The following is a 27750-nucleotide window of genomic DNA, read 5'->3' on the forward strand; positions in this document are numbered from 1 at the left end:
CAGGCAGAGGCAGATGGTAGAGTCATACAGATAGTCCATCAGCCACTCTGGCTCTTAGATCTTTAGTGGATACTTGGGGCTCCCTCATTAGTGGATACTTGGAGCTTCTCGAACCTGCCCAGACCCTGGAACCAAGGGGAGAGTCTGGCCTGGGCATAGCTCAGATTGAAGTTTGGGATTATTATTACAGAGGAAAGGCACTTTGTCAAGATGAATTCAGAGATGAACATACCATACAGGTCTGCTCTGACATTACGGTCAGTCTTTTATTTATCTGCACATCCCAATCCAAGTGCTGATCAGGACTATCCGAAAGACTATAGGACATCCAAGAAAAGTAGGGACTCAATGGGAAGGAACAACATTTTGGGGGACCCTTCTAACCAACTCTTGCCAAAGCCCATCTCACCCTGGCCCCATAGTGGGAAATGAAGGCAGCCATGGATTGGAATTCAGGTCCCAGGACAAATGGTAGGTTTATTCTTGACTACTTCAGGCCATACTCCTTTCTCCTGAGTTCACTTCGTCTAATTTTCCCAGTGACAGTTTTGGGAAGCTCTGGAACAAACTCCACCTGGTTTGGGAGAAAGTAAATCCACCTTGCCTTGGAAAAATCCACTCTGAGAAGTGTATATACAAGATGCAGGGCATTGACATCAAATACAGTGAAAACAGGGGTTATACCACAGGGGAGGAACATACAAAGAAACAAAAATATCACGATACATTATAAATACGTTAGAATAGTAAGCAAGAAAAAAATTTGTGTCCCTGTCTTGGGGTTCATTTCACTTAACATTTTATATGGTCATATTTACATAGTTTTTAACCCTTTCTACTTGTCCTACACATGTATTATTATTGCAAATAAGGGAAACCATGGGACCTATGTTTCTTTGGGCCTGGCTTACTTTACTTAATATAATTTGTTTCCAAGTCTTTCCATTTCCTAACAAATGGGGTGATGTCATTCTTTCTGATTCAGGGAGGGGAAGGGAAAAAACAAAATGCTTAAATAGGCATACAGATTGACCCATTGTAACAATGAGATGTACAAGACACTAGGTTGAAAATGAACTTTACAACTTTGGCGGGGGGGGGAGGGGAGGTAGTTGTGGAGGGATGGAATGGTAGGGGAAAAACAAAGGAGGAGGCAACAATGCTCATGTAACTGTAACTGTAACTGTAACCTCTCTGTACAGTATTTTTTACAATAAAAAATGTACAAAAAATCTACTCAGCTCCACTTTGCCTCTGCACATGACCCCGCAGTACAGACTGAGAGCCTGCGGTGACCTTAATGGGCTCCACTGGGTATTTGCAGTCCTTTTTCTCACCCCTGAAGGTCGGCTGTGGTCATATGACTCACTTTGACCAATGGAAGTCTGTTTTCTCCAGGCAGAAGTGACTGCGTGCGTGGACAGTGGGCGGTTTCTCCTCCATTGATTAGAACGCCGGGCAGATGTCTAAGAGGTAGCTAGCTACTTCATTGTCCTGTCCCCAGGATGAGGAAAAGTGGAACAGAGGACCCAGAAAAGCCACAGCAGGCATACAGCATGAGCCAGTGTCCTTCACGGTCATAAACTTTCACTATTTGGGGGTGCTGTATCATCTCCCCTCTCCTGATTGCTCTGATGTGTCACACAGGCGTGGGAGTTACAGCTCTTTCTGCTGTCTGCACACTCAGGCAGTTCGCAACCTGTCTCACTATGATCTCTATCACAGTTCTGGTTCTAGGTCCGTTTGTGTCCAAGATTAAATAAAATAATAATGCATGTAGAACACTGAGTGTGGGACCCGGCACACGCAGTGAGTATTGAATAACTGTAGGCCAGGCAGCTTGCTAATGAACCCAGGGCTGATAAGATGCACTCTATCTAATCTATCCTTAAGCCAAACTGCTTGTTTTGCAGAGGAAAAGAGGTTGGCTGGTTAAGCTTGTCTGTTCCCAGTGAGCAGCCCCAGCGCCTGGAAGCGCTCGGCAGACCAGATCCTCCCTCCTGCCCCTGCTTACCTTCCTGGGGTACTTGTAGGGCGCGGTCACCAACTTCACATGCTGCTGGAGCTCCTTGGTGAGCTGTTCCTGGTCGTGGGACTGGAACTTGGGAGTCAGGACCACGAAAGCCTTTACCACCTATAGGTGAAGTAGGACCAGAACCTTAGGTATGGGCCAAGCCATGAGATCTAGATCTTAAGAAATAAATGTGAATGCATGCTTGAGCCTATAATGGTCAAAGGCAGAAGGTCTTCCAGGAAGGAGAGGATCATGGTCAAATCCTTTTCTTTCCCATTGCCAATCCATGACCTAGAAAACATCTTGACTTCTCCTGGGCTCCATTTCCTCTTTGGAGAAATGGGGACAATAAAGTCCATCCTTCCTAGGGGGATCTGAAAATATTCTGTTCACATTTCATGGAAAATGTATCAGAAGCTGGGTGCAATCCTAGCTACTCAGGAGGCTGAAATCTGAGGATCAGGGTTCAAAGCCAGCCTGAGCAAGAAAGTCTGTGAGACTCATATCTCCAATTAACCACCAAGAAGCCATAAATGGAGCTTGTAGCTCAAGTGGTAGAGCACTAGCCTTGAGCAAAGAGCTCAGGGACAACCCCCAGGGGTTGGCACAAACAACAACAAAACCTCACCACCCCCAAATCCCACACCCCCAAACCCCAAAAGCATGCTAAATATCTGAGCTGCTGAAATTAGTACTACTGTCACCATTGTCATTATCACTTTGATATTATATAATATATTTATGATATATAAACAGCTATATATTAATATCACTATACATTATATATTAATTATATATGATACATTATTTATTTATAAATTATATATTAGGGATTATATTATATAATATGCTCATATTATATATGATATAAAATTAGATATAATCATATACAATATATGAATATATTATATAATAATTCATAACATGTATATATTATATATTATCTCCCTCTTTGCTTGCACAAGTTCTCACACATAGAAGGTATGCTACTTATAGAATCAATGGATACAAGCTCTGAAGATGCAGTCCTTCTATATTCTATGTTCTGTTAGTCAATTTTTATCCCCTTTTTACTTCCCTTACTTTAAGCATAAGGAAAGGTACAGTTATTGTTGTTTTTTTTTTTTTTTTTTTGGTTGTGGGGCTTGAACTCAGGGCCTGGGCACTGTCCCTGAGCTTTTTTTGTTCAAGGCTAGCTCTCTACCACTTGAGCCACAGCGCCACTTCCAGCTTTTTCTGTTTATGTGGTGCTGAGGAATCGAACCCAGGGCCTCATGCATGCAAAACAAGCATTGTACCATTGAGCCACCTTCCCAGCCCAGTTATTGGGCTTTGAGCATGGAGAGATTGGGTACTGGGGCTTGTGTCGTCCTGAACACCAGCCAATTTCATCACCATTCAAAGTCAAGGTCATCACATTCAGAACCGCAGTTGAGGCCACTGCGCCCCCTGGTGACCATATTGTGTAAGTGCACCCTGCCTTTCCTCCACCTGTGGCCCGAAGATGCAAGGAAGGGCAGGGAGCATCTGCATGCCCAGCTCTGGGCCTATCAGTCCAGTTCTTCTCACCTCCCCTCGCCTTGGGTCCGGGCTGCTCACTACCGCAGACTCTGCCACCGCTGGGTGCTCAGCCAAGGCATTCTCCACCTCCGACGGTCCAATGCGGTACCTGGAGAGGCATGGGCTCTGGGGCAGATGCCGGGGCTGGGGTGCCCCAAGTCTTAATCTCTGCTTGATGCAGAGGATGAGGTGTCTGGGGCTCAAAACGTGAAGATGTGGACATTCTGTGCTAAAAACGCCTGGCTCAGGTTTTTCCTGGTGTGTTGTGGTGTGTGTATATATATTTGGCAGTATCAGGTTTTGAACTCAGGGCTTTAAACTTGCTTGCTTAGCCCAGAGCTGGTGTTCTACCACTTGAGCCATGCCTCCAGTCCATGTTTTTTTAGAGAGAGAGTCTCTTGGACTTGGATTTCTCTGCCCTAGGTCAACTTCTTCTTTTTTATTTTTAAATTAAAAAAAATTTTTTTTTGGATCCAGTTGTGGGGCCTGAACTCTGGGCCTGGGCGCTGTCCCTCAGTTCTTCAGCTCAAGGCTAGCACTCTACCACTTGAGCCACAGCGCCACTTCCGGCTTTTTTCTTTTTGCTTATGTAGTGCTGAGGAATCGAACCCTGGGCTTCTTGCATGCAAGGCAAGGGCTCTACCACTGAGCCACCTTCCCAGCCCCCTAGGTCAACTTCTAACCATGATCCTCTGATCTCAGCCTCCTAACTAGGATTACAGGCACAAACTACCGGTGCCTGGTTGGCATCTATATTTTAAGTGTGCAAAGTGATGTTTTAAGTATAATAGTGAAATTATACTGTGGTCAGACAAATGAACATAGTCCATCCTCTCACAGAGCGAGGAGCAATAGATTATGCAGAGTCCTAACGTATAGAAAGAGCTCTCTGAATCTACTTTCTCAGTGAATTCCCAGTGCAAATGGTAACAGCATATTGGAGATTGAATAGCTAAGAATGGATCCTGTTGTTCAGCTTCAAAGCAGGGCAGACAATAATGTGTTCTGTATTTCAATGTAGCATCTCACTGGCAGGATTAAGAGGTGAGTGCTCAAAGCCCCCAGGAAAAGACTTTCATACCATAAGAACTCCTTAAAGATGAGCTATTTCTTTTCTTTTTGTGCCAGTCCTGAGGCTTGAACTCAGGGCTGAGTGCTGTCCCTGAGACTGTTTTTCTCAAGGCTAGTGCTGTACCACTTGAGCCACAGCTCCACTTCTGGCTTTTTAGTGGTTAATTGGACTTTCCTGCCCAAGCTCACTTCAAACTGTGATCCTCAGATCTCAGCCTCCCAAGTAGCTAGGATGACAGGCATGAGCCACCAGCGGCCAGCCAAGGCCAGCTATGCTTATGACCATCATTGTGTCTCTCCTGGAACACAAGCACACTGGAAACTTCCCCAACTCAACAGTCTCCTTCCTTAGTCCTTCTGACTATATCCAGAGCCTTTGAAACTTCATTTTGGTTGATTCTGTTGGACAAGGGGAGGGGACATGGCCAGATACCAAAGGAACAAGGAACCACAGAGCTGATTGCTTAGAGTCAGGCTGAGGGTCTTATCACTAAGGTACAGAGGCAGGTCAGGCTGTCAGACGGCAGGGTGTGAAGACAGGGCAGAGGGAGTTGCACCTACCCGGAAGCATTGATGATATCGTCTCCCCGCCCCTTGAACCAGATGTAGCCCTCGGAATCCATCTTCGCTAGGTCCCCACTATTGTAAAAGTCTCCACATTGCACTTCTGAATTCTTCTCTGGGTTATTCTGCAAAGAGAACAGAATCTCTCTCTCTCTCTCTCTCTCTCTCTCTCTCTCTCTCTCTCATATCTTTAACTAGTTAATTACCCTTCAGTAGTTGCCCAAAGGGGTTTCCATTCAACATGACAGCTTGTGAATTCAATGCATCTTGATCCATGCCTCCTCTTCCATCTCTTCTCCCCCCTCTCTCCCAACCCCATCCCTCCCCTCAAGTGACCTGCTTCCATTTCCGCATATGCATATTGAATATTATGCCTGCATTTGTCTACCCTTCCTCTCTCTATTCCTCTGTACCCCTCCCCTTGCTCTCCCCACTTCTGACAACGCATGCTTCAGTCTCCTGGTGCTTGGTGACGCTGACAGTTGTTTGAAGGTGTTACACCATTGCAACCCTCTGCTGCATAGACTACACTTTAGTCAATGTGTTTGCGTACATATGCATATGACCCTGTATTTGTTCTCATATGTTTTTTTTTAAATTTTTAAATTATTTTCTTTTATTTCATTTTGTCAGTTATGGGGCCTGAGCTCTGGGCCTGGGTGCTGTCCCTCAGTTCTTCAGCTCAAGGTTAGTGCTCAACCACTTCAGCCACAGCACCACTTCTGGCTTTTTCTGTTTATGTGGTGCTGAGGAATCAAACCCAGGGCCTCATGCATGCAAGGCAAGCACTCTACCACTGAGCCACCTTCCCAGCCCCATGTTTTCATATGTTTTATGAGTCCCTTTTTGTGTGCTGGTCCTGGGGCTTGAACTCAGAGCCTGGGTGCTGATGCTGAGCTTTTATTTTTTTGCTCAACACTAGCACTCTACCACTTGGAGCCACAACTCTATTTTTGGCTCTTTGGTGGTTACTTGGAGACAAGAGTCTCATAGACTTTCCTGTCTGGGCTGGGCTTTGAACTGTGACCCTCAGATCTCAGCTATCTGAGTTGCTAGGATTACAGGCGTGAGCTACTGGTGCCCAGCAAGAATTAACCTCCGCCTTAAAAAAAAATTTTTTTTTTTTGAAGGCGGTGATCTGCCCCTGACGGAACCTGGGACCTGCACACGTTTTGTAATTCCTTTGAGTCTTCTTTCATTACATGGAAGTGTTCCATATATACCACTGACTGATTAGTGATGGATAATAAGTCAACTTTAGCGACATTTGTAATAACAGTTCACTTTTGTCTGCCACTACATGAGAGTAAAATTCCCACCATAGCGGGAGTCTTGTTTGTCACAGCTGCTCCCAGGAATCCTTAGATCCAGGGTGGCGGTGGACGCGGCGCCCTTACCTCATAGCCTTCAAAGATGCCCACGGGCTTGACAGGCTTTGTCCTGATGCCGATGTATCCTTCGGTGTCGGGAGGCAGGACATTGCCCTTGTCATCGATGATCTGGAGCGAGAAGCTTGTGTGAAGACATCCCTCCCCCCAATACCTTCTGTGCCACCAGAGCATTGCCTGGCTTGTTCATGAGACACCAGCAAGATCACACCAGGACAATGATAGAGGAATTATGTCAGACTATAGAATGAAATCATCAGGATTCTGGTAAAGCATAAAAGTCAAAGGTTTACTTGCTTCAATGGGAAATGGGTAGGAGAGGGATGGTGGTGAGTCTATCCCCAATGTGTTTTCAAACTGGAAAACACTGATCAAGAAAAGAAAAGGTGCCAGTCATCCTAGCTACTCAGGAGGCTGCGATCTGAGGATCGTGGTTCAAAGCCAGCCTGGGCAAGAAAGTTCATGAGACTCTTATCTCCAATTAACCACCAGAAAATCAGAAATGGTGCTGTGGCTCAAAGTGGTAGAGAGCAAAAGAGCTCAAGGACAGTGCCCAAGCCATGAGTTCAAGCCCCATGACTGACAAAAAATGGCACTATTTGATACAGAAAATTGTCAGTGCCTCTTCCTCCCCATGCTATGATGTCTCTGGCAACCATCTGAGCTGTATTTGTACCCAAATAGAACAGCTCTCACTCAAAGCTTCCAGAGAAAAAGAAGAAAGAATAGGGAGAGGAAAGGAAGGAAAACTGGCTGGTTCACCAACCTCATCTCACATAAGAGTTCCAGCTCAGCTGAGCCCTAATTGCTACCTGCCAAGGCCTCCAGGAACAGACCTGGACTTCAAAGGGTGCGATGGCTTTCCCCATGGAACCCAGCTTGGTCTTCATTCCCCGGGAAACGCCACAGGCGATGCCCTGGTTACAAAGAAAAGAGGAATTGAGGTTGGCCAAAGATTTTAGATGGATCACAGGACTCCCCTCCACCCCAAAAGGAACGGATGGCACTGACTGCTGAATAAAGAAGGCTCAAGACACTGACCCAACTCTATTAAGCTGGGCTGGGTTGGGTGTGTGTGTCATATTGCTGGAGGTGAAGGAAGGAGGGACTCATCCTGACTAGTCATGGGGGATATGCAGTGTCCACTATAAGCCAGAGAGGAAGGCCAGGAGATCATTGGACAATGCTTGTACCTGGCTTCTGAATGATGACCCGAATTTTGCCTCAACTTCTTCTCAAGGCTGGGCTATGACACTATCTGTGTGGCTCCCCTGCTTCCCTCCCTTGTGTCTTCCCCGTGAACTTGAACCCGTCTTTACAGTCTCATTGTTGTCCTTTCTATAGCACACAGGGGATTGCCCACCAATTCTGTGTGCTAATGCTAGCTGATCTCCAACTCTGCCAAGGAGGCGATAATAGCAACATTGCTCTGGTGTTGTGCACGTGTGTGTGTGTGTGTGTGTTTTGAACTCAGGGCTGTGCTCTTGCTTGGCTTTTTTCCATTCAAGGTTGGTGTCCTACCACTTGAACCACAGCCCCACTTCTAACTTTTTGCTAATTAACTGGAGATAAGAGTCTCACAGACTTCTCTGGTTTTGAACTGATTCTCAGCTCTCAACCTCCTGAGTAGCTAGGATGACAGGTGTGAGCCACTGGCACCCAGCTAATGTGTGGCAACTCTGCACACCAAATGATTAGGGAATGAATAATAGGAATCCCTCAAAAGTCATTTGAGCATTCTCCTTCTACAGTAATTTCCCTGTCTAGTCCTTCTCTTATAGAATTAAGAACAGGATTGTCCCATATCTGTCTGCCCCGCCAGCACCTAGCATCGTATCTACCAAAAGCAATGGACACCACCATAACTTCACCACACATGGGTACTGTGGGCTGGACAGTGATTGACATATGTCACTGACCTATCACAGTCCTGAAAGACTGACCTTATGCTCTCCGCTACAGAGGTGGGAACTCTAAGAGTCACCAAGATTGAAAGGTTAGAACGAGGGTTCTGCCTGAAGTCTATGATGGACAGGACAAAGACTTAGACCTGAGCTCCTGGGAGAAGAGGCTTTTTCCTTTTTCCTGCAGGTATTACTGCAAGGATGAGTGAACAGAAAGAAAGCACCACTTGCCACAAATAGTTGATGCAAAGGGACTGAAGCCTTGGGTAAAGCCTGCTATTCTCACCAACTTCCTCTTTATCCAAATATAAACAGGAACATTCAACAGGAGGCTTGTTATCTTATCACTTCTCAGGCCTGGAAGCAGATCAATTCAGTGAACTAACTGCCCTTCTTTCCTTCCTTCCTTCCTTCCTTCCTGCCTTCCTTCCTTCCTTCCTGCCTTCCTTCCTTCCTTCCTTCCTTCCTGCCTTCCTTCCTTCCTTCCTTCCTTCCTTCCTTCCTTCCTTCCTTCCTTCCTTCCTTCCTTCCTTCCTTCCTTCCTTCCTTCCTTCCTTCCTTCCTTCCTTCCTTTCTCTTGTATTGGAGCTTGAAGTCAAGATCCTATGCTTAGCTTTTTCATTCAAGACTGGTGCTCTACCACTTGAGCCACACCTCCACTTCTGGTTAATTTTTGTTGGTTAATTGGAGACAAGAACCACATGGACTTTTCTGCCTGGGCTGGCTTTGAACCATGCTCTTCAAGTCTTAGCCTCTTGAGGAGCTAGGATTATAGGTGTGAACTGTCAGTTCACTGAACTTTTTGTCTTTGAAAATAACAAGGCCATTCAATGATGTGAACTGTAACTAAAATAGTCCATCTGTTACAGGGTTGAAGATGGTAGACACACCTCTGTTAACTAGAGGGGTCATGTAAATGTGTGGATAGCCCATTCCTGTAATTCTAGCTACTGAGTAGGCTGAGAGCTGAGGCTCCTTGTTTGAAGCCAGTGCAGGCAGAAAAGATAAGACCTTTAGCTCCAATTTTTCATCAAAAATCCATAAGTAGGGGCTGGAAAGGTGGCTCAGTGGTAGAGTGCTTGCTTTGCATGCATGAGGCCCTGGGTTCGATTCCTCAGCACCACATAAGCAAAAAGAAAAAAGCCGGAAGTGGCGCTGTGGCCCAAGTGGTAGAGTGCTAGCCTTGAGCTGAAGAGCTGAGGGACAGTGCCCAGGCCCAGAGTTCAGGCCCCACGACTGGACCCCCCCAAAAAAAAGAAAGAAGAAAAATCCATAAGTAGAAGTATGGCTTGAGTAATTGAGTGTTGGCCTTGAGCAAAGTTGCTCAGGGACATCATCCGGTCTTGGAGTTCAAGTCCTTGTAACAGTGTGTTTGCATGTGCACACACACACACACACACATTCACACACACACACACAAGTTAGGCAAAGTAGGTCTGGACAAAATCAGCAATGGAACCTTGTGTAGGGAGAAGCTTCCTCATCCTGTCACTGATAAAGTCATTCAGATCCAAGGCCTGCCTAATCTTCTCATGATCCCCCACCTGGGGGCTCAGTGACCTTCAGGGATCCAGTTGTGTGTATGTGTGGGGGGGCATGTGTATATGTGTGTTTGCTGTACACAGCTAGCCCATTCCCTCACTTACCCCTAGTATTGTGCAGTCAAACTGATGTATTGTCCACTGAACCACCCGATCCCCAGCTCCCAGCTACCTCTGTGCTGGGAAGGGACAGTGGGTTGATGGTATCTGTTGGCCTGTTTCCCTTCTTGGGAGAGAGCCTCCTGTCCCATGAGCCACTGGGCTGACAATCACAGACACAGTGACAAGATCAAAACTGGCATATATGTGTATATTTACACATAATATACATGTTACATATAATAAATATAAAATATATTTATAATATAAATTAATATAAACAAACATAAATACATACTATTAATTATTTAATATATAAACACACCCACCCACCCCATATACTGTAAATTATCTTTCTTTCTTTCTTTTTTTCTTTGGTTTACTGATGAACTGTAAATTTTCTCTTTCTTTTTTTCTTTGGTTTACTGATGAACTGTACATTTTCCCTTTCTTTCTTTCTTGAACTCAGGGCCTGGGCACTGTCCCTGAGCTTCTTTTGCTCAGGGCGAGCGCTCTACCAGTTGAGCCACAATGCTACTTCCAGCTTTTTCTGTTTGTGTGGTACTGAGGAATCGAACCCAGGGCTTCATGCATGCTAGGCAAGTACTCTACCACTAAGCCACCTTCCCAGCCACGTGAATTGCCTTTCTGAGAGCTGACTTGGGACAAATGAGCCCTGAGCTCTGGTGACCCCTGCTGACCATGGGCAGTGCTTGTGTATGGTAAGAATGACCCCGGCAGCAGCCATGCTCCCACCAGTCGCCTACCGTTTCCGACTGCCCGTAGATCTCATGCAGCAGAAGGCCGGTGCGGCTCTTCCACTGCTCCTGCTCCTCAGGCAACAGGGTCTCTCCACCGGTAGAGCAGTGCTCCAGGGTTGGAAACTTGAGGCTTGGGGAGGGCGGAGCAAATATGTAAGCTGTGGTTTGAGCGCAGGCAGATGCTCAGGGCTCTGCGGTCGGGTCATTCATCCTCTGCTATGTCTGCTATCTTTCTTATCACCTTCTGGTCAGTTTAACGATGGTCAAAGTCAAGTGTATGTCCCTCCCTTCCTGTCAGTCTGGGTTAGCGCTTCTGGAAGGGGGTGAGTGAGTGGTAGAGATGGAGATGGGATTGAATTAAATCAAGGAAGTCTGGATTAAAGTTGGATTACAATAAGAGAGAAAACTAGGTCTACCCAAACTCAAGGAAGCATCGTATGTGGCTAAGAGGGAATGGTGTGTGTGTGTGTGTGTGTGTGTGTGTGTGAACCTCAGGGTCTGGGTGCTGTCTCTGAACTTTTTCTTTTTCCTCAAATCTGGCTTTGAACTGCAATCCTTAGATTTCAGCCTCCTGAGTAAGTAGGATTACAGGTGTGAGCCGCCAGCATCTGGTTCCAATAGTGCTTTGCATGTAGTTCTTTCATGAGGAAAACATTGGAATCATATATGTTATGTATTTATTAATTAATTTTTGTCTGAGGCTGGGACTCACACTATCTGACTGGTTTTTGCTCACTGACTGGTGCTTTACCACCTGAGCCATGTCTCCAACTCTGGAATAATTTTTAGAATAATGCAAGACTCATTGAGTGTCTCTCTGGGTCTCTGGGCTGTGTGTTGATTTACCTACTTAGACTGATAATCATCACACCACACACACATACACACACTTACACACAAATACACACACACACACACACACATCACTGCCCTTAAAAGATCCAAGGCAAACCAATCAAACCACAACACATCAATTCCTTCACATCCCACCCAGAGATTGCTATCACCAGCCATTGCCACGTACTTGGCTTCTTTCTGCTGAAGAATCATTCGGTACACAGCGGGTGCAGCAAGGCATTGAGTGACAGGATATTTGAATAGTGTCTGAAAAGGGAGGGAGAACTTTGTTATATAGTTGAAGCTAAAAACCTCACCAATCATTACCATCTCAATCCTGATTTCCCCTCTAGGAGACCGCATTTACTCCTGTTTTAATTCGTTCAACATCTACCTACTAAGCTGGCATTTCACAGGGGGCACCAAGTCAGGTTAATGCAGGAAGAGTGAGAGAATGTTCTAGGCCTTACATAGAATAGATTCTAGCAGGAAAAAGATCGTGAAGTCCAATAAAATCCACTTTCGTACATAGAGGGAAGAGAAGCAAGAGGTAGGTGTAGAAAGACTCCAGTTAGTTGGAGTTCGTCTGGAATTCAGTCTCCAGAATTTCAGATCGGGATGGAGGTAGACTAAAAGAGCGAGGAACAGCAGAGAGGAGAGAATATAGACTTCGGGGTTCATCTGGTCTGCCTTGACATCCCATTGCTTCATTTCTCCGCAAGTCTGTTTCCTGCATTCAAAGCGGAACTATCTGTATATTTTCCATGCAGAGTCGTTCTGGGGCATATTGAGACCCCTGGGTGCATTCTGCTTCCAGTCACCCTGGACCTGGATAGCTTCGAACCTCTGTCTTCAGCCTCAACAACAAAAATCCCACATTTATATCCTCATTGTAAATCAGTCCTTTTTTGTGTGTTGCCAGCACAAAATTCAGCTAGAACTCAGGGCCTGGACACTTTCCCTTAGCATTTTTTACTCAAGGCCGATGCTCTCTCACTTGAGCCACAGCTCCACTTCTGGCTTTTCGGTGGTTAATTGGAGTTCACAGACTCATGGACTTTCTTGCCTGGGCTGGCTTTGGACCATGATCCTCAGATCTCAGCCTCCAGAAGAGTTAGGGTTATAGGCCTGTGCCACCCGTGCATGGCTTTTCCTTGCAACCTTTGGTTTGACCCATAACCCACCTGCAGCTCCCACCTGAAGGCGTGCAGTTCCAGATCCTCACACCCCTCTTTCTCCCACACTAGCTGGACAGGTGTCTCTACCCCAGCCCCTGGCAGATGGGGTGGAATTAATGGCTTGGTAGCAGAGAATTGACTTAGGCTGTGGCTGTTTAGAATATCTAGTCCATCTGCCCCGGTCATGTGGATCTCCACCAGAAATGCTGTGGTTGCTCTGGTCAGCTTTGTCATGTTAAGACCTAAAAGTAGGGTCTACAAATAGAAAGAAGAGAGCAGAGAGACCCAGAGAAAAGCAGGGGAGGTGCAGAGGCTGCCTGGATTCCTGATAGCTTGCAATTGTTTCAAATACTCATGAGCTCAGTGTTTGTTTTCTTCTTCTTCCAATGGTCATGCCCCTCCCCGCCTCCCCCCTCCTATACCCTGGTAGTCCCTGGATTATGGTGGTATGATTTGATGACTTTTTGTTTTGTTTTGTTTTTCTTACTTGATGGTGGTGAGAAAAATACGTAAATTAAATAGCACACTTATAGAAGTTTGCATTTCCGGGGTGAACCTTGTACTTAAGAACCTGTCTTAACACTGCTGGATGGCAGAGGTGAGTCGAGATTCCCCGTTGCCTGGCAACCAAGGGGAAAACAATGGATGGGCTGGGTTGCTAAGCTAGGTGTTTTAACTGCACTTTCAACTTTGGGTGTTTCTGTTGCTTAATGGGCTTATCAGGACCTAATCTTAAATCAAGGAGGTGCTCTGTTCCTTTCTTACTTAAACAACTTTGAAGTGGATTCTTGTGGCTGACAGCTCTAGAATAAGTTAAGGATTAGAGATCAATTAGAGGTCAACTCCTCTGAGCCTCTCCCAGAGCCTGAGGCTCAGTAGCTCAAGCAGCCTGTAATCTGTGACTCCTCTTGGTGCTTACTGGTTTTGGGGGTGGGGTAGGGCACCCCCTATGAAAAGTCCCTCCCTATGGATCTGTCAAGGAGGACTGAATAGAGTAGGGTCCAGGATTCAGAAGACTCAAACTTGTTGGAATTGCTTTAATATCTCATAGTGCATCTTCAGGGTCTCATAATCAACAAGTCTGAGCTAGAGGATGGCCCAGAAATATGCCTTTTCTTCCAGGCTATGGTTTATTTTATTTTATTTTTGGTGCCAGTACTGGGGTTTGAACTCAGGGCCTGGACACTGTCCCTAAACTCTTTTGCTCAAGGCAAGTGCTCTACCACTTGAGCTACAGCTCCACTGGTTGGTTTTTGTAGTTAGAGATAAGAATCTCATGGACTTTTACTGCCTGTGCTGGCTTTGAATCATAATCCTCAGATCTCTGCCTTCTGAGTAGTTAAGACTACAGGTGGGAGCCTCTGACACAGGGCTCTGTTTTTTTTAAAATGTGATTCTGATACTATAATTATTAATTCAGTATCCTATACTGTGAGAATTCCAGAAACAGGATTATTTTAACCGTATGGATTTCTTTGCTTAACAAAATCTTCTTAGAGGAGGAGTTTGGTTTTTGGCTTGTGAACATGAGTTTCTTCTAGGAGGTTTATTTATTTTTTTTGGTGCTAGTACTTGGGCTTGAACTCAGGACACTGAGCTCTCTTTTACTTTTCCCGTAAAGCGAGATCTCTACCAGTTGAGCCACATCTCCACAATTGGCTATTTTGGTGGTTCTTTGGAATAAGAGCCTTTCAGATTTGCCTGCCTGGGTTGGCCTTCAACTAGGATCCTCAGATCTCAGCCTCCTGAGTAGCTAGGATTACAGGCATGAGCCATTGATGCTCAACTTGTGGGAGCTATTTGATACTGGAAGGTTGCTCTTCTTACCTGTATAATGACCTGGGGATCAAATTGAGGCAGGTGGTGGATGAAGACCGTAGACCCCGCTGTCCATGGTTCCAGTAGGCATCCAACGGTAGCCAGAATCCAGCCTGGGTCTGACATGCACCATAAGACATCCGTCGTCCTCAACTGAAATAATTTCCTGCTAACTCCAAGATACAGTGGCCTCAGTGGTGCTACCATGGGAGGGTTGGGGCAGGGCTGGGGAAACTGGTTTTCAGCTGGGGGACCAGCAGCTCCCCCTCAGTGAATTTAATGCCTGCCGTCTCCAGAGGAAAACCCACCGGGGTCCCAAAGATGCCCTGCCACTCACTTCCTGGTTATGTGCGACTGAAACAGACTTAGTGCTATTGACCCCGAAGGCCTTTGCTAGGAGAGCCAAGGACAGAGTGTGTGGTTAGTTCTGCAACACCTGTGTCTGTTATGGACAGTTCCAGGCAGGGCAGGCAGCTATTTTGGAGCCCTTCTGAGAACAGAGCTGCAACAGAGCAGAGAGAGGGATGGGCAGATTGGAGTCTAACCTGGAGCCCACAGGTGAAGTCAGACTTCACACGGCTCTAGTTCAACAGCTAGTAGTACATTTCCTTGTTTGCTTTTGGGCTTAAATGGAGTCTGAATGAGCTTTCTGTTGTTTGCAACAAGGCAATAGAATGAGGAAGGGAGAGAAGAGATGTAATTAATATCCCCCCCCTTGGCAAGGACACTAACAAGCATAGAGGTCCTGGCTCTTTAGCTTCAGACCCTATTCCCCATTGAACACCATTTCTTGATAGCTCTCGGGCACCCTAAGCCTAGAGATCTTAATCTTTCTGGCCTCTCTTGAAACCTGTTCTTCTCTAGTGTTCTTTCCCGTGGATATCATCACTGCCCAAACCTCACAACTGGAAGGTAACCCTACACCCCAGTCCTTATTCCCCACATTTAGCTAGCAGGTCCTTCCTACTCCATCTCCAAGTCTCAAGGTGTTAAACCTCCACATCTCAGTCACCTGTTCCAGAACACCAACTGTCTTGCCCCTGAAGAAGCTGTGCTACCTGCTGTCCCTTCCTCCATTCTGTCTCTGTCCCTTCTCCATTCTGCAGCCACAATGGAGTGTGTGTGTGTGTGTGTGTTTACTTGGAGCTTGAACTCAGGGCCTGGGGTGCTTTTCCTGAGCACTTTTTTTTGCTCAAGGCTAGCACTCTACCCCTTGAGCCACAGCTCCACTTCAAGTTTTTTTTTTTTTTTGGAGATGAGAGTCACACAGACTTTCCTGCCAGAGCTGGCTTTTGAACTGAGATCCTCAGATCTCAGCTTGCTGAGCTGCTAGGATTACAGAGGTGAACCACAGACGTCCAGCTACCATGATGGCTTTTTAGAAATCCGTATCTGACCATGTTTCCTTCCCTTACTGAAGCCCTTACAATATATCGCCAATGTCTTCCTACAAAGATCCAAACTCTACATCCAGATCTTGTAAAATGTGGCTCAAAATTTTCCTCTTGGTCCTTCATCCTACACCCTCGACACTCTTCTCCAAACTCTGTAATTCTATGGCATCACTTAGTATGTCTTTTTTTCCTTTGCATATATCATTGCGATAATTATATAAATATTAGAATACCTTGACAGAGCCAGGGTCCAGGATCCTTTCTCTTTTCTCACCACCAGGATTGCTTACTACTCAACTGTGTCCATTAGCACTCATACCTCCTGCCTACAGAACTCTTTGCTCTTGTTCTGGTTTATAAGTTAGAAAACACATAGAACTTGACCTGTTCTGAACATTCCTGGTTGAACAGGAGGAAGGGTAGGGGCAGGGACGAGAATGTTAACTTATAATTGATTGAAGGATGAATCCAAGGCTTGATGATCAGCCTTCGTGTATTCTCTGATCAAGGGTGAGGCAGATTTGGTGTTACCCAGTTTCTTCCCTTAGCAGCTCATGATTGGGAAACTCTGAAGTCTTATTTCCCAAGATAATGAAGAGGAAGAGGCCTCATCAAGATGCAGGTTTGCTAGAATATTCTGTCTTTTCCCACCAAAACCTGAGAATCACAGCCAAGGAACACACTGTCATGTATGAGTTTGGGCTGCAGGATGCTCCCTCTTGTGAAGGAGGTCTGGTAGGAACCCCCCAAATCTCTGTTTTCTCGAGGCCTCTGTGAGCAAACCTTCGGGATTCCACATCATTAACTCTCAACCCCCTCAGAGGTAGAATCAGAGAGCAGATAGGGGAAAGAGGATGGAGGGACTTCCATTTGGAGCTCTGTTCCCTGCCCTACCATCCTCACACCCAGATCTGGAACCCAACCTCTAAGGCACAGCTGTCTTCCTACCACGAAGGGAGGTAGGATCGCAAGGCAAGTCCTTGATTGTGCTTCACCATCTTGGGGAGGCCTGTGGTGCCGCTGGTGAAGAAGATGACCATGGGATCTTCTACCTTTGACCTGACACAGGTATGTTCTGGGGATGCTGATCTACAAAGAGATTCAGGGAACAAGATAAAAGAAACAAGTCATGCTTGTTGTTTTTCTCTCTTAAGGGAAGGGAAGCAAAGGACAAAATGCTAAGATATAGGATTGGGAATCCGGAGGTATGTAAGGCTTGAAGTTTCTCTCAAGATCAGGCTGTACACTGACAGTCAGGGTGAGTGGATTGACATGTCTTTAGGATTGGAAAACTGTGGAAATATAATGGATTAAAAAAACCACCTAAAGATTAGTTAAATCTTTAGATTTAACTTTAACTTAATCTTTCTGGGTGATGCTCTAGGTGATTTACTGACAGGAACTCATTCATTCCTCAAGATCAACTCCAGGAAGTATGCATACTTTAATCATGCCTGTTTTGCAGATAAAGAAGTTGAGGTTCAGAGATGGTAAGTAATTTACCTGAAGACACCTAGCCTGCAAGTGGCAGAACCAAGATTCAAACCCACACACAGTCTGAGCTATAGTGGTACTTGCCCTTAATCATATAGTTAAGCTTTTTTGGCTTAGTTTCCCACAAGCTACAGTGAGACGAATTGAACACTATGGCCTTAGTGTTGAGGGGTGATGAGAAAGACAAATTGAGGAAGATTTATATAATCACTACACTTGTTTACTTTGATGCTGGTACAGTTTGAACTCAGGGCCTTGGGCTCTTGCTTCGCTTTTTCGCTCAAGGCTGGTACTCTACCAATTGAGCCACACTTGCACTTCTGATTTTTTTTTTGCTGGTTAATTGGAAATAAGAGTCTCAGGAACTTTTCTTTGGCTCTCAGCCTCTTTTTCTTTCTTTTTCTTTTGTGTTAGTTGTGGGGCTTGAACTCAGGCTATGGGCGCTGACCCTGAGCTCTTTTGCTCTAGGCTAGTGCTCTACTACTTTGAGCCACAATGCCACATCTGGTTTTCTAGTGGTTCATTGGAGATAAGAGTCTCATATGGATTTTCCTGCCCTGGGTTGGTCTTGAACTGGGATCCTCAGATCTCAGCGTCCTGCGTAAAGTAGGATTACAGGTATGAGCCCTAAGTGCCCCAAGTCACAGGTATATTTTTATATAAAAATTATATTCCATATCGAATACATGGTTATTTTACAGTTTTTCTTTGTGCCATTTCAGTACTGAGTATATATTAATGATGGACGCATATGTCCAACTTTCTCACGTTACATGTCAAACACTAAGAATCAGGGAGGGAAGGAAAATGCCCAGGGTCACACAGCCAGTCAGTGACAAAGCCGAGAACCACATTCATCAGAGCAGAAACTCACTTAATCAGAGACCGGAAGTCCAGCCACCCTTCACGGCCTTGGTCTGACACCAGGATCTTGGATTTCAGAGCAGGGCACTCAGAAGCTATAGAATCCACCTCTGGGGCAAGGGTCTCTGTTGTTACGATGGCTTTGGCTTTAGACTCTTGGAGTCGGTAGTGAATGTCCTTGGCTTTCAGCTGGCTGGTCCCAGGCATGAAGATGACCCCTGTTGAGGAGAAAGAAAACCTTGTATGTTTTCATATCCTGTTTATAGCCATGGGTTTTGGGCCTGGCTCGCCTGTAGACAAATCTCCTAACTACTTGATAGCCAAAGGATGCTCCATACAGGCAGAATCTCACACCCAAGGCCAAATCAACTGCAGCTGCATCTTAACAAGATTTCCAGGTGATGCCTGTCTATGTTAAAAAATGGAAAGCCCTAAACCACGCACTGGTGGCTTGGCTCATGCCTGTAACCCTAGCAACTCAGAGGATGAGATCTGAAGATGCTGGTTCAAAGCCAGCCCGGGCAGGAAAAGTCTGTAAGACTCTTATTGTTGGGGCTAGGAAGGTGGCTCAGTGGTAGAGCGCTTGCCTTGCATGCCTGAGGCCCTGGGTTCGATTCCCCAGCACCACATAAGCAAAAAGAAAAAAGCCAGAAGTGGCGCTGTGGCTCAAGTGGTAGAGCGCTAGCCTTGAGCTGAAGAGCTGAGGGACAGCGCCCAGGCCCAGAGTTCAGGCCCCACAACTGGACACCCCCCCCAAAAAAAAGACTCTTATTGTCAATAAACTACTCAGCAAAAGCCAGAAGTGGTGCTGTGGCTTACGTGGAAAAGCACTAGCCTGGAACAAAGAATCTCAGGGACAGCGTCCAGGCACTGAGTTCAAGCTCCAGGACCAGCACAAAAAAATAAAAAAGGAAAGCCCTAAAAGAAATGTGTTTATTTCCTGACTTATGAAATGGTAACCCCTCTGTACATCACCTTTATAAAAACAATTTTAAAAAATCATTTTAAAAAAGGAAATTCCCGCCTTACCCTTTTCACTTGAGAGACACCCAGCTCGGGGACAAATGGGCTTTGGCCTGCTTTGGCCAAATTTACATAAGATTTGGGAATAGAGCTGGGAGGATGGTGTCATGACTAGATGGAGCCTAGTCCTCCATTTCCCTCAGCCCCTTGAGGTCGTCTTGAATCTTCTTCTCCTACCGAGGTAAGTCACCATGTTCTCTAAGCTTGCTTCCCTTCTGTTCCATCCCCATCACGAACAGTAAGCCCCAGCCTTTGGCAGCCTCTACCATTCCCTCCTCTGAATCCTGCTATCCAAGATTCATCGAGACCGACCTTTCTGCCACAGGAATACATCACTCTCCCTAACCTGAAGGTCCAGGATGCCATTCGCTCCTTTTCTCCTTCTCTCTCCTTCACAGCTCAAGGGTGTACTTCAAAATGAACACGCCTCACCAAGGGGCTCCTGACTCGGAAGCTTTTGCATACGCCAGGCCTAGGCTTGGATTGCTCTGCCTTTGCTTTGAAGCCTCTTTCCTCCTGCTCATCTCCCAGGGATCAGCACACACCATCTCTTAGCTGTATGAGTGACATGGCTTTCTTTCTCTACAATCCTTTGGCCTTGCTGTTAATTGTTAATTGCACGAGATCTTGTTGAGTCAACCGGCTATTTTGTTAGAGAATATGAAGAGAGATAGAGATAGACAGGTAGGGACATAGGTAGATAGGCAGGTAGTTTAGGTATGTAAGTGGATTGCTAAACAGATAGACAGATAATATATAAATAGAGAATGTTGACCTAGAAAATGTGATATGCATGTGTGTGTACAAATATACACACTATATTTGTACCATTTGTAAAGAAATGGAAAGACCTCAATATCTTGTGTGTGGCAATTCCTTATGACTACATAAAGGCAACATCTGGAGTATAACAGGTTCATATGCTCCTGTGTTTATAGGTATTTGTAAATGTCACCATGTACATAAAGGAATCCTATTTGAGAGAGAGAGAAAGAGAGAGAGAGAGAGCTCAAATGCAGGAAAATACTAATGGAAAATCTTTTTAAGAAAATAAAAGTGGAAAGGTTTGAGAATACTGTGCAAGGGAAAGTATGTGTGTGTGTGTGTGTGTGTGCATGTTAGTGTGAAGGAGAGAAGAAACAGAAGTGTTTATGAGAGAGCATGAGAAGCAGAAAGACAGAAGGAAGGTATCAGGAAGAAAAAGTGTTCTGAACAGATGTCTCAAAACGGTATCAGTGCCAGGCGGGAGGGCACAGCACCCAACATCACAGGACTGGGTGGGCCAGCTCCAAGGGCCCCTGGGACCCCTTAGTCACTGACCTGTTCGGATACAGCCCATGGTCACTAGCCACCACTCAGGTACTCGAGGTAGCACCAAGGCCAGATGGTCACCCTGCTGCAGGCCACAGTTCTGCATGAGGATGTTGGCTGTACGTTGAGTTAAGTCTGACATCTCTCTGAAGCTCCACTTTATTTCATTGCCTTGGCCATTCACCCACCAGAGGGCGGGTTCTGGACCTCTCTTGCCTTCCTAGGCAAGAATGCAGACGATGTGTTAGTACCTGTTTCCAAAGAAAAGGGCACTTCTCTGAAGGACCCAGGGCCATGCTAATGTTCCAGCAGTGAGCACAGCCCCAGGACTGAGATTTCATCGACAACATCTATAGTTTTAAAAGAACCTGGGGAGTGAGATGGGGCCCCATCAACATTCCCCCTCCCCCAACCCTATAGGACATGAATAGACTTCATGTCTCTTAAGGAAGACTTCAAGTTCTGTCTTAACTCCATCTAACCCATGGGTTCCTCTCTGTGCCTAAGTCTTCTCATCTGTGAAATGGGGCCATTAATATTACCTAGAAGATAGTAGTGCTTAAAGGGGTTATTTCATGAGCAAAAGCACATACGATAATGTCTTCATCTGTATAGAGCAGTTGCTCAAAAATATTAATAAATTAAATATTATAATAATTACTACTGTAATAGTAAAGCAAAGAAGACAATAAATAAGTAAATCAAAAAATAAATATAAGTAAAATAAATAGAAACAAAAAGGCTAATATAACTGCTAAACATTTGGTATTTATTTAGTCAGTTAAGGGGTTTGATCTCAGGGCCTGGGCATTGTTTCTGAGCTTTTTCTTTTTCTCTTTCTTTCTTTCTTTCCTTCCTTCCTTCCTTCTTTCTTTCTTTCTTCTGCTTTTTTTTTTTTGTCGGTCGTGGGGCTTGACCTCTGGGCCTGGGGCGCTGCCCCTGCACTCTTCAGCTCTAGGCGAGCTCTCTACCACTTGAGTCACAGCACCATCTCCAGTTTTCTAGTGGTTTATTGGAGATAAGAGTCTCACGGACTTTCCTGCCCTGGCTGGCTTTGAACCGTGATTCTCAGATCTCAACCTCCTGAGTAGCTAGGATTACAGGCGTGAGCCACCAGCCCCTGGCTCGAGCTTTTTCTTTTATGGCTAGTGCTCTACCACTTTCAGCCACAGCTCTACTTCTGGTTTTCTGGTGGTTAATTGTCACTAAGAATCCCATGGACTTTTCTACCCCAGCTGGCTTTGAGCTGCAATCCTCAGATCTCAGCCTCCTGAGTAGCTAGGGTTACAGGTATGGGCCATTGGCTTGGTTTTAATTTATTATTATTATTTTTAATGTTTAATTCTTTATTATTATCTTTAAGTAGTTGTGCAAAGGAATTGCCTTTTAACAAAGCAGTCTATGAACACAATATAACTTGATCAGTGTCATCCCTTTCAACATTTTACATTTGGTTTTTAAATTAAGATGCTTCTAGAGTTTGGGATAGAAATAAATTGGTCTAGGAAGGTCTAGACCCTTATTTAACTTCATAAAACATCAAATATACAACAGAATAATCGAATGGTTGTGGGGACTCTTGACACCAGTAAACAATCTTCTTCAGCAGCAAAGGAAACTGGTATGTGAAAACTTTAGGCTAGGGAAAATAGATCATGAGACAGAAGAACGCAATATAGAATCAGAAGTTCTTCAGAAGAAGAAAGATCGAGGTTTTTAGGAAGATGAAGACATTTATAAGTAGCCATGTAAATAGCACAATTAGGGGAGAGGCGGAGCATGCTCACAGGACTATGGAATGAAAAAGCCAGAAAAAGCCCGAGAGAATATCTAGCCTTCTCCACGACTTACCTTCTCCATTTGAGCCCAGTAGTCTAGCACGTGGCTTGCAAAGTTAAATCCTTCAGGTTTTTCCTGGTCATTCCACCTTGAAGCTCCAACTCCTGATACATGCTGGTGGTGCAATTGCTGAGGGGCAAGATTGAGGCTGTGGTTGGATTTGAAGATGCCCCAGAGAACTCGGCCTTTCCCCAGGCACTGCATAGTGGTCCTGAGGAATTGGACAAAGAGTCACCATTTGCCTTAAGAAGGTTGGCCATGCAATAGGTATGTCCTCTGCAGGATGGATGCATGTCCTTCCCTGGTTTCTCAGTGTGGTCATGATAGCTTTGTGTCAGCATACCAGAATCTGAAGGCGTGCCTCATTGGTTTCAATGGTGATTGACCTCCCTCACTAAGGGATTATAAGCACAAAATGCCAGGGGAAAGGAGGGTTTGTAGCTATAACATAAGGTTGGTACACATTCCTGGATATCTCCTCCCACTCTCTCTCATCTAAGTCCAGGATGGCAGGCCTATGGCTATCATACTTGTGCTGGGAATGGATCATTTGGAGGTTCTGTACTCCAACTTATGCTTACTCTGGAGACACAGCCCAGCTCTCTTTCTCTCTTTTTTTTGTGCCAATATTGGGGCTTGAACTCAGGGCCTGGTCACTATGTCTTAGCTTTTTCATTCAGGGCTAGCGCTCTACCACTTGAACTATAGCTTCACTTCTGATTTTTTTTTTTCTTTTTGCTGGTTCACTGGAGATAAGAATCTCACAGATTTTCTTGCCTGGGCTGGCTTCTAACCATGATCCTCAGATCTCAGCCCCCTAAGTAGGTAGGATTACAAGAGTGAGCCATGAATGCCTAGATTTATTATTATTAATTTTAATGGGTACCTAATAAGTTTGTGTATTTATGGGGTACCATGTGATTTTTTTTGATGTATACAAGAAAATGTTAGCTGAAGAAAGGCACTTTGTGAACAGGCTTGACGATAGATGTATAGAATAGATCAACAAAACTAATAATAGCCAACATCACTCGGCCTTTATTTTAAATTAGCACGGACAGCTGGAGCTGATGCCTGTCTACGTCTTATATATGGGATTCCTTCAGCCTGACAGTTTTCACCTCTCCCTATTTTGTCATACCTGTGTGCCTTTAATTACTGCTTCTTCCCTGTTGACATTTAAACTAGCAGAGTTCTTCTTGAAGCTTACTGCTCAAATTTTCCTAGATCCGTCTCCCTCCATAGTTGATTTTGTGGGAACTCACCAGACTCAGTTGCTAATTTTTTATGTGGGTCTACCTATAATGTTAAGATCTTCCTTAAATAGTTCTCCAAAGGCAATACAAACAGCCTAATTTTTTTTTTTTAAATATCCACTTTGTTTTTTTGTTTTGTTTTTTTTTTTTTTTTTTGCCGGTTGTGGGCGCCTGAACTCTGGGCCTGGGTGCTGTCCCTTGGCTCTTCAGCTCAAGGCTAGCGCTCTACCACTTGAGCCATAGTGCCACTTCCGGCTTTTTCTGCTTATGTGGTGCTGAGGAATCGAACCCAGGGCCTCATGCATAAGCACTCTACCACTGAGCCACCTTCCCAGCCCCCAAACAGCCTAATTTTTAAAAGTGACTACGAAAGGCAGAGTGTTGGTGGCTCACACCTGTAATCACAGTTATGATTCAGGAGGCTGAGACTTAAAGATCACAGCTTGAGCAGGAAAGTTCATGAAACTCTTTTTTTTTTTTTTGTTGGTCGTGGGGCTTGAATTCTGGGCCTGGGTGCTGTCCCTCAGCTCTTCAGCTCAAGGCTAGCACTCTACCACTTGAGCTACAAGCCACTTCTGGTTTTCTGGTGGTTTATTGGAGATAAGAGTTTCCCGGACTTTCCTGCCCAGGCTGGCTTTGAACCTTGATCCTCAGATCTCAGCCTCCTGAGTAGTAGGATTACAGGCGTGAGCCACTGGCGCCCGGCTCATGAAACTCTTATCTCCAATGAACTACCAAAAAAGCTGGAAGTGGAGTTGTGGCTCAAGTGGTAGAGCACTAGCCTTGAGCAAAAAAAAAACTCTGGGATAGCACCCAGGCCCTGAGCTCATGCTTCAGGATGGGCACACACACACACACACACACACACACACACACACACACACACACACACACACACACGCAATTGACTACAAGGATTGGGATGCACACAATGATACAGCTCTTGCCTAGCATACAGAAAGCTCTGGATTCAATCCCTGGCACTGAGACAAGTAGCTAAAGACCAAAACAAAGAAGAGGGTTATAATAAAGAAATCTATTAATATTTTAGATTACATTCTCCTATGTGCATTGTTTGAAGTCCCAGTCCCCAATACTCTGAATAGGATTTTATTTGGAGATGGGGTCTTTAAAAAGGCAATCAAGTTAAAAAATGAGGTCACTAGGGTTGGCCCTAACGCAATATGACAGTTCTTCCTGTAAGAAAGGTAGATTAGAAGCATTGCACTAATGTCATACACTTGTAATCCTAGCAACTCAGGAGGCTGTCTGAGGACCACAGAAGCTGGCCCAGGCAGGAAAACTCACTGAGACTCTTATCTCCAATTAGCCAGCAAGAATCCAGAAGTGGATCTGTGGCTCACGTGGGAGAGCACTAGCCTTGAGCAAAAAAGCTCTGAGACAGCAAGCACCCAGGCCCCGAGTTCAAGCCCCAGGAACAGCATTAAAACAAAAAGAAAAAAAAAAGGAGATTAAGATACTGACTCATGTAGAGGCAAATGCCAGGTCCACATGAACACAGCCAAGACATCTACAAGTTGAGGAGAAAGATTTTGGACTTTCAGTCTCCAGGACTGTGAGAAAATGAACTTCTGTGGAAGTTCTGTTCTAATTTTCTGACAGCCCCAGTGAATTCAGATATCTCTTGTGATCAAATAGGGAAGGAGTGACTATGGCGCAATCTTCTAAATATGTTTGAGTTTTTTTCCTGCTCAAGGGGCTGCAGTGCTCAGCCGAGGTGGACTCACACAGTGCAGGTTGAGATTCTAGTCCTTTAATTCACCATCTGTGTACCCTGGGGCTATTGACTTAATCTCCCTCTCAAACAGAAACGTTGGCAGCACTGATTGCTTTGGACCTGTGGTAACAGGTAGAAATGATAGAACACCAGCTGAAAACAGACACCTGCTTTAGAAATAGAAGCTATAGGTACTGAACTATTTTCTTGTGTGGAAACTCTCATTGAGCAATGCAGCCCGACCAGTTGAAATGGTTTTGTAATCTTTGGAATACAGCCTGAAGAGAAGTTGCAACAAATTCCTAGACATGGAAACAACAGGTCCAGTTTTTGCTCTGATATATACAGATGTAGGAACCCCACCTCACCTTTGTTGATCTATATCTATATCTATACATATGTATATATTCTTGGTATATATACTCCCTATGTACATTTATCTTTATAGCTATATCTGCTTCTGTGTCTGTACTAAAAAAACAAATGGAGTGTAATTCTATTGTTAAAGATCAATAAATACACCTGCATTGTATCTAAATCTAAATCCATATTTATATCTTCTTCATAGATTTCTGATCCAGTAGGTACTCATCAAAAATAGATTCTTCCCTTTTTTGTCATAATTTCAGAAAACAGACAGATGAAAATCCAGGAGAAAAAAGGCACCGTGGCCACAGCATATGTGAAGTACAGAAAAACTGATGCTTCATTTCTCAAAAATTGGTTGGAGGGGCTATGTGTGCTTTTAAACAGTATCAGAGAACAGACTGGAAGATTGTTCGCCTCTCCTGGAGCATAGAGTCCAAGGACTTCCTATGAAATGGTTTAAAAGTGCACTGTTTTGAGGTGTTTTCAAGTGTCTTCTGAAAGCAAAGCATTATGGGGTTTTCGAGTTTGCTGGGGTCAGAACTGCATGCTTGGTACGGGTACACGGGGTCATGAAATGTTCTTGCAGTCAAATTCTGGTCTTTGGACTCAAAGCTATTTGATGGAGCCGCATGAGGATGGCAGAATTATGGACCCAGAGTTTGACTTTTGGTTCCTTGATTTGCCATCATGGACAATCTTGGGCAGAGCTCATGTCTGCACAAGGGGACACAACAATAACACCCAGATTCTCATGAGTGAGACAAGTCACGTAAGTGACTTGCCAGCATTAAGACTAGTCTACAGCAAGACTCAATGGATGGCCAGCCATCCCTCAGCCCCCAGCAGTTCCCCCTCCTCATCTGATGGTTTTGTTTTCTTTTCAATTAAATAAAAGACATTGCCAGGTGCTGGTGGCTCATGCCTGTAAGCCTAGCTACTCAGAAGGCTGAGATGTGAAGACTGTGGTTCAAAGCAAGGTGGGGGCAGGAAAGTCTGTGAGACTCTTATTTCCAATTAATATCACACACACACACACACACACACACACACACACACACGCCAGAAGTAGAACTGTAGCTCAAGTGGTAGAGCACTAGTCTTGAGAGAAAAGAAAAAGCTTAGGGAGAGTGCTCAGGTTCTGAGTCCAAGCCCCAGTATGTGCATGGGTACACATGTACACACACACACACACACACACACACACACATACACACACAACTTTACAGAAAGTGCACCAACTTCTTCATGGGAAGTTTTTTTTTTTTTTACCTTTGGTATTTTATTTCCTCTACCGTCCACCCACAACCCATTGAGAGTTGTGAATCAGTCACCTTTTATGAGTCAACCAATCATACCACCACATGCATGGCATGGCTCTGTCTCAGACATTCTGCACACCTGATAACAATACCCTCACATTGCAGCCAAGAACACGAAGTGTTAGAGAAGGGAAGTGATCTGTTTCTCATAATCTAACTGGTAAATGGCACCACCACAGCTTGAAACTGGGTTACATTTAGAGCTTTTTGTTATTGGTGTTAGATGCACACACACACAACAATCCACAGTCAGACACACTTAAAAGAAGCTGACATTTACCTCTGTCTTACCTGATCCTGTTCCAGATATTGTGGGGTAGGATAGAAAGCTTTGCAAAGTCCGTTCTTTGAGCTCGGGTTCTTTCCAGGAATGTGGACAAAGCAGAATTGAGCTCCTGGCTGGGGAAA

At 45.0% G+C, this 27750-nt stretch overlaps 1 protein-coding gene across 2 annotated transcripts; it reads right to left on the minus strand.

Moving 5' to 3' along the window:
• Positions 1 to 250: 250 nt before the first annotated feature.
• On the minus strand, positions 251 to 27750 carry LOC105982171 (acyl-coenzyme A synthetase ACSM1, mitochondrial-like). 2 transcript variants are annotated; one of them, XM_013011679.1, is made up of 14 exons: positions 27623 to 27750; positions 22673 to 22871; positions 20831 to 21041; positions 18498 to 18705; positions 17078 to 17218; positions 14745 to 14904; positions 11927 to 12006; positions 10909 to 11032; positions 7434 to 7514; positions 6607 to 6708; positions 5207 to 5334; positions 3584 to 3683; positions 2015 to 2134; positions 251 to 574 (listed from the first exon to the last, which is right to left on the minus strand). In XM_013011679.1, exons 2-14 carry the CDS (start codon positions 22862 to 22864, stop codon positions 488 to 490), a joined length of 1734 nt encoding a protein of 577 aa, XP_012867133.1. In that variant the 5' UTR covers positions 22865 to 22871; positions 27623 to 27750; the 3' UTR covers positions 251 to 487. The 2 variants fall into 2 exon arrangements, with proteins under 2 accessions (XP_012867133.1, XP_012867132.1); XM_013011678.1 differs by having other exon boundaries at positions 27634 to 27737.

Source organism: Dipodomys ordii, unplaced genomic scaffold, assembly GCF_000151885.1.
Source record: "Dipodomys ordii isolate 6190 unplaced genomic scaffold, Dord_2.0 Scaffold14, whole genome shotgun sequence".
NCBI lineage: Eukaryota > Metazoa > Chordata > Mammalia > Rodentia > Heteromyidae > Dipodomys > Dipodomys ordii.

What these genes read in the sequence shown, in the direction of transcription:
- LOC105982171 (XM_013011679.1), bottom strand. Translation starts at nt 22,864, where the DNA reads ATGCAGTGCCTGGGGAAAGGCCGAGTTCTCTGGGGCATCTTCAAATCC. An exon ending in CGATCCTACCTCCCTTCGTG is followed by an intron (nt 14,905 to 17,077) that starts GTAGGAAGACAG and finishes TCTTGGAGTTAG; the next exon opens with CAGGAAATTATTTCAGTTGA. An exon ending in CGGACCCAAGGCGAGGGGAG is followed by an intron (nt 2,135 to 3,583) that starts GTGAGAAGAACT and finishes CTTCACCTATAG; the next exon opens with GTGGTAAAGGCTTTCGTGGT.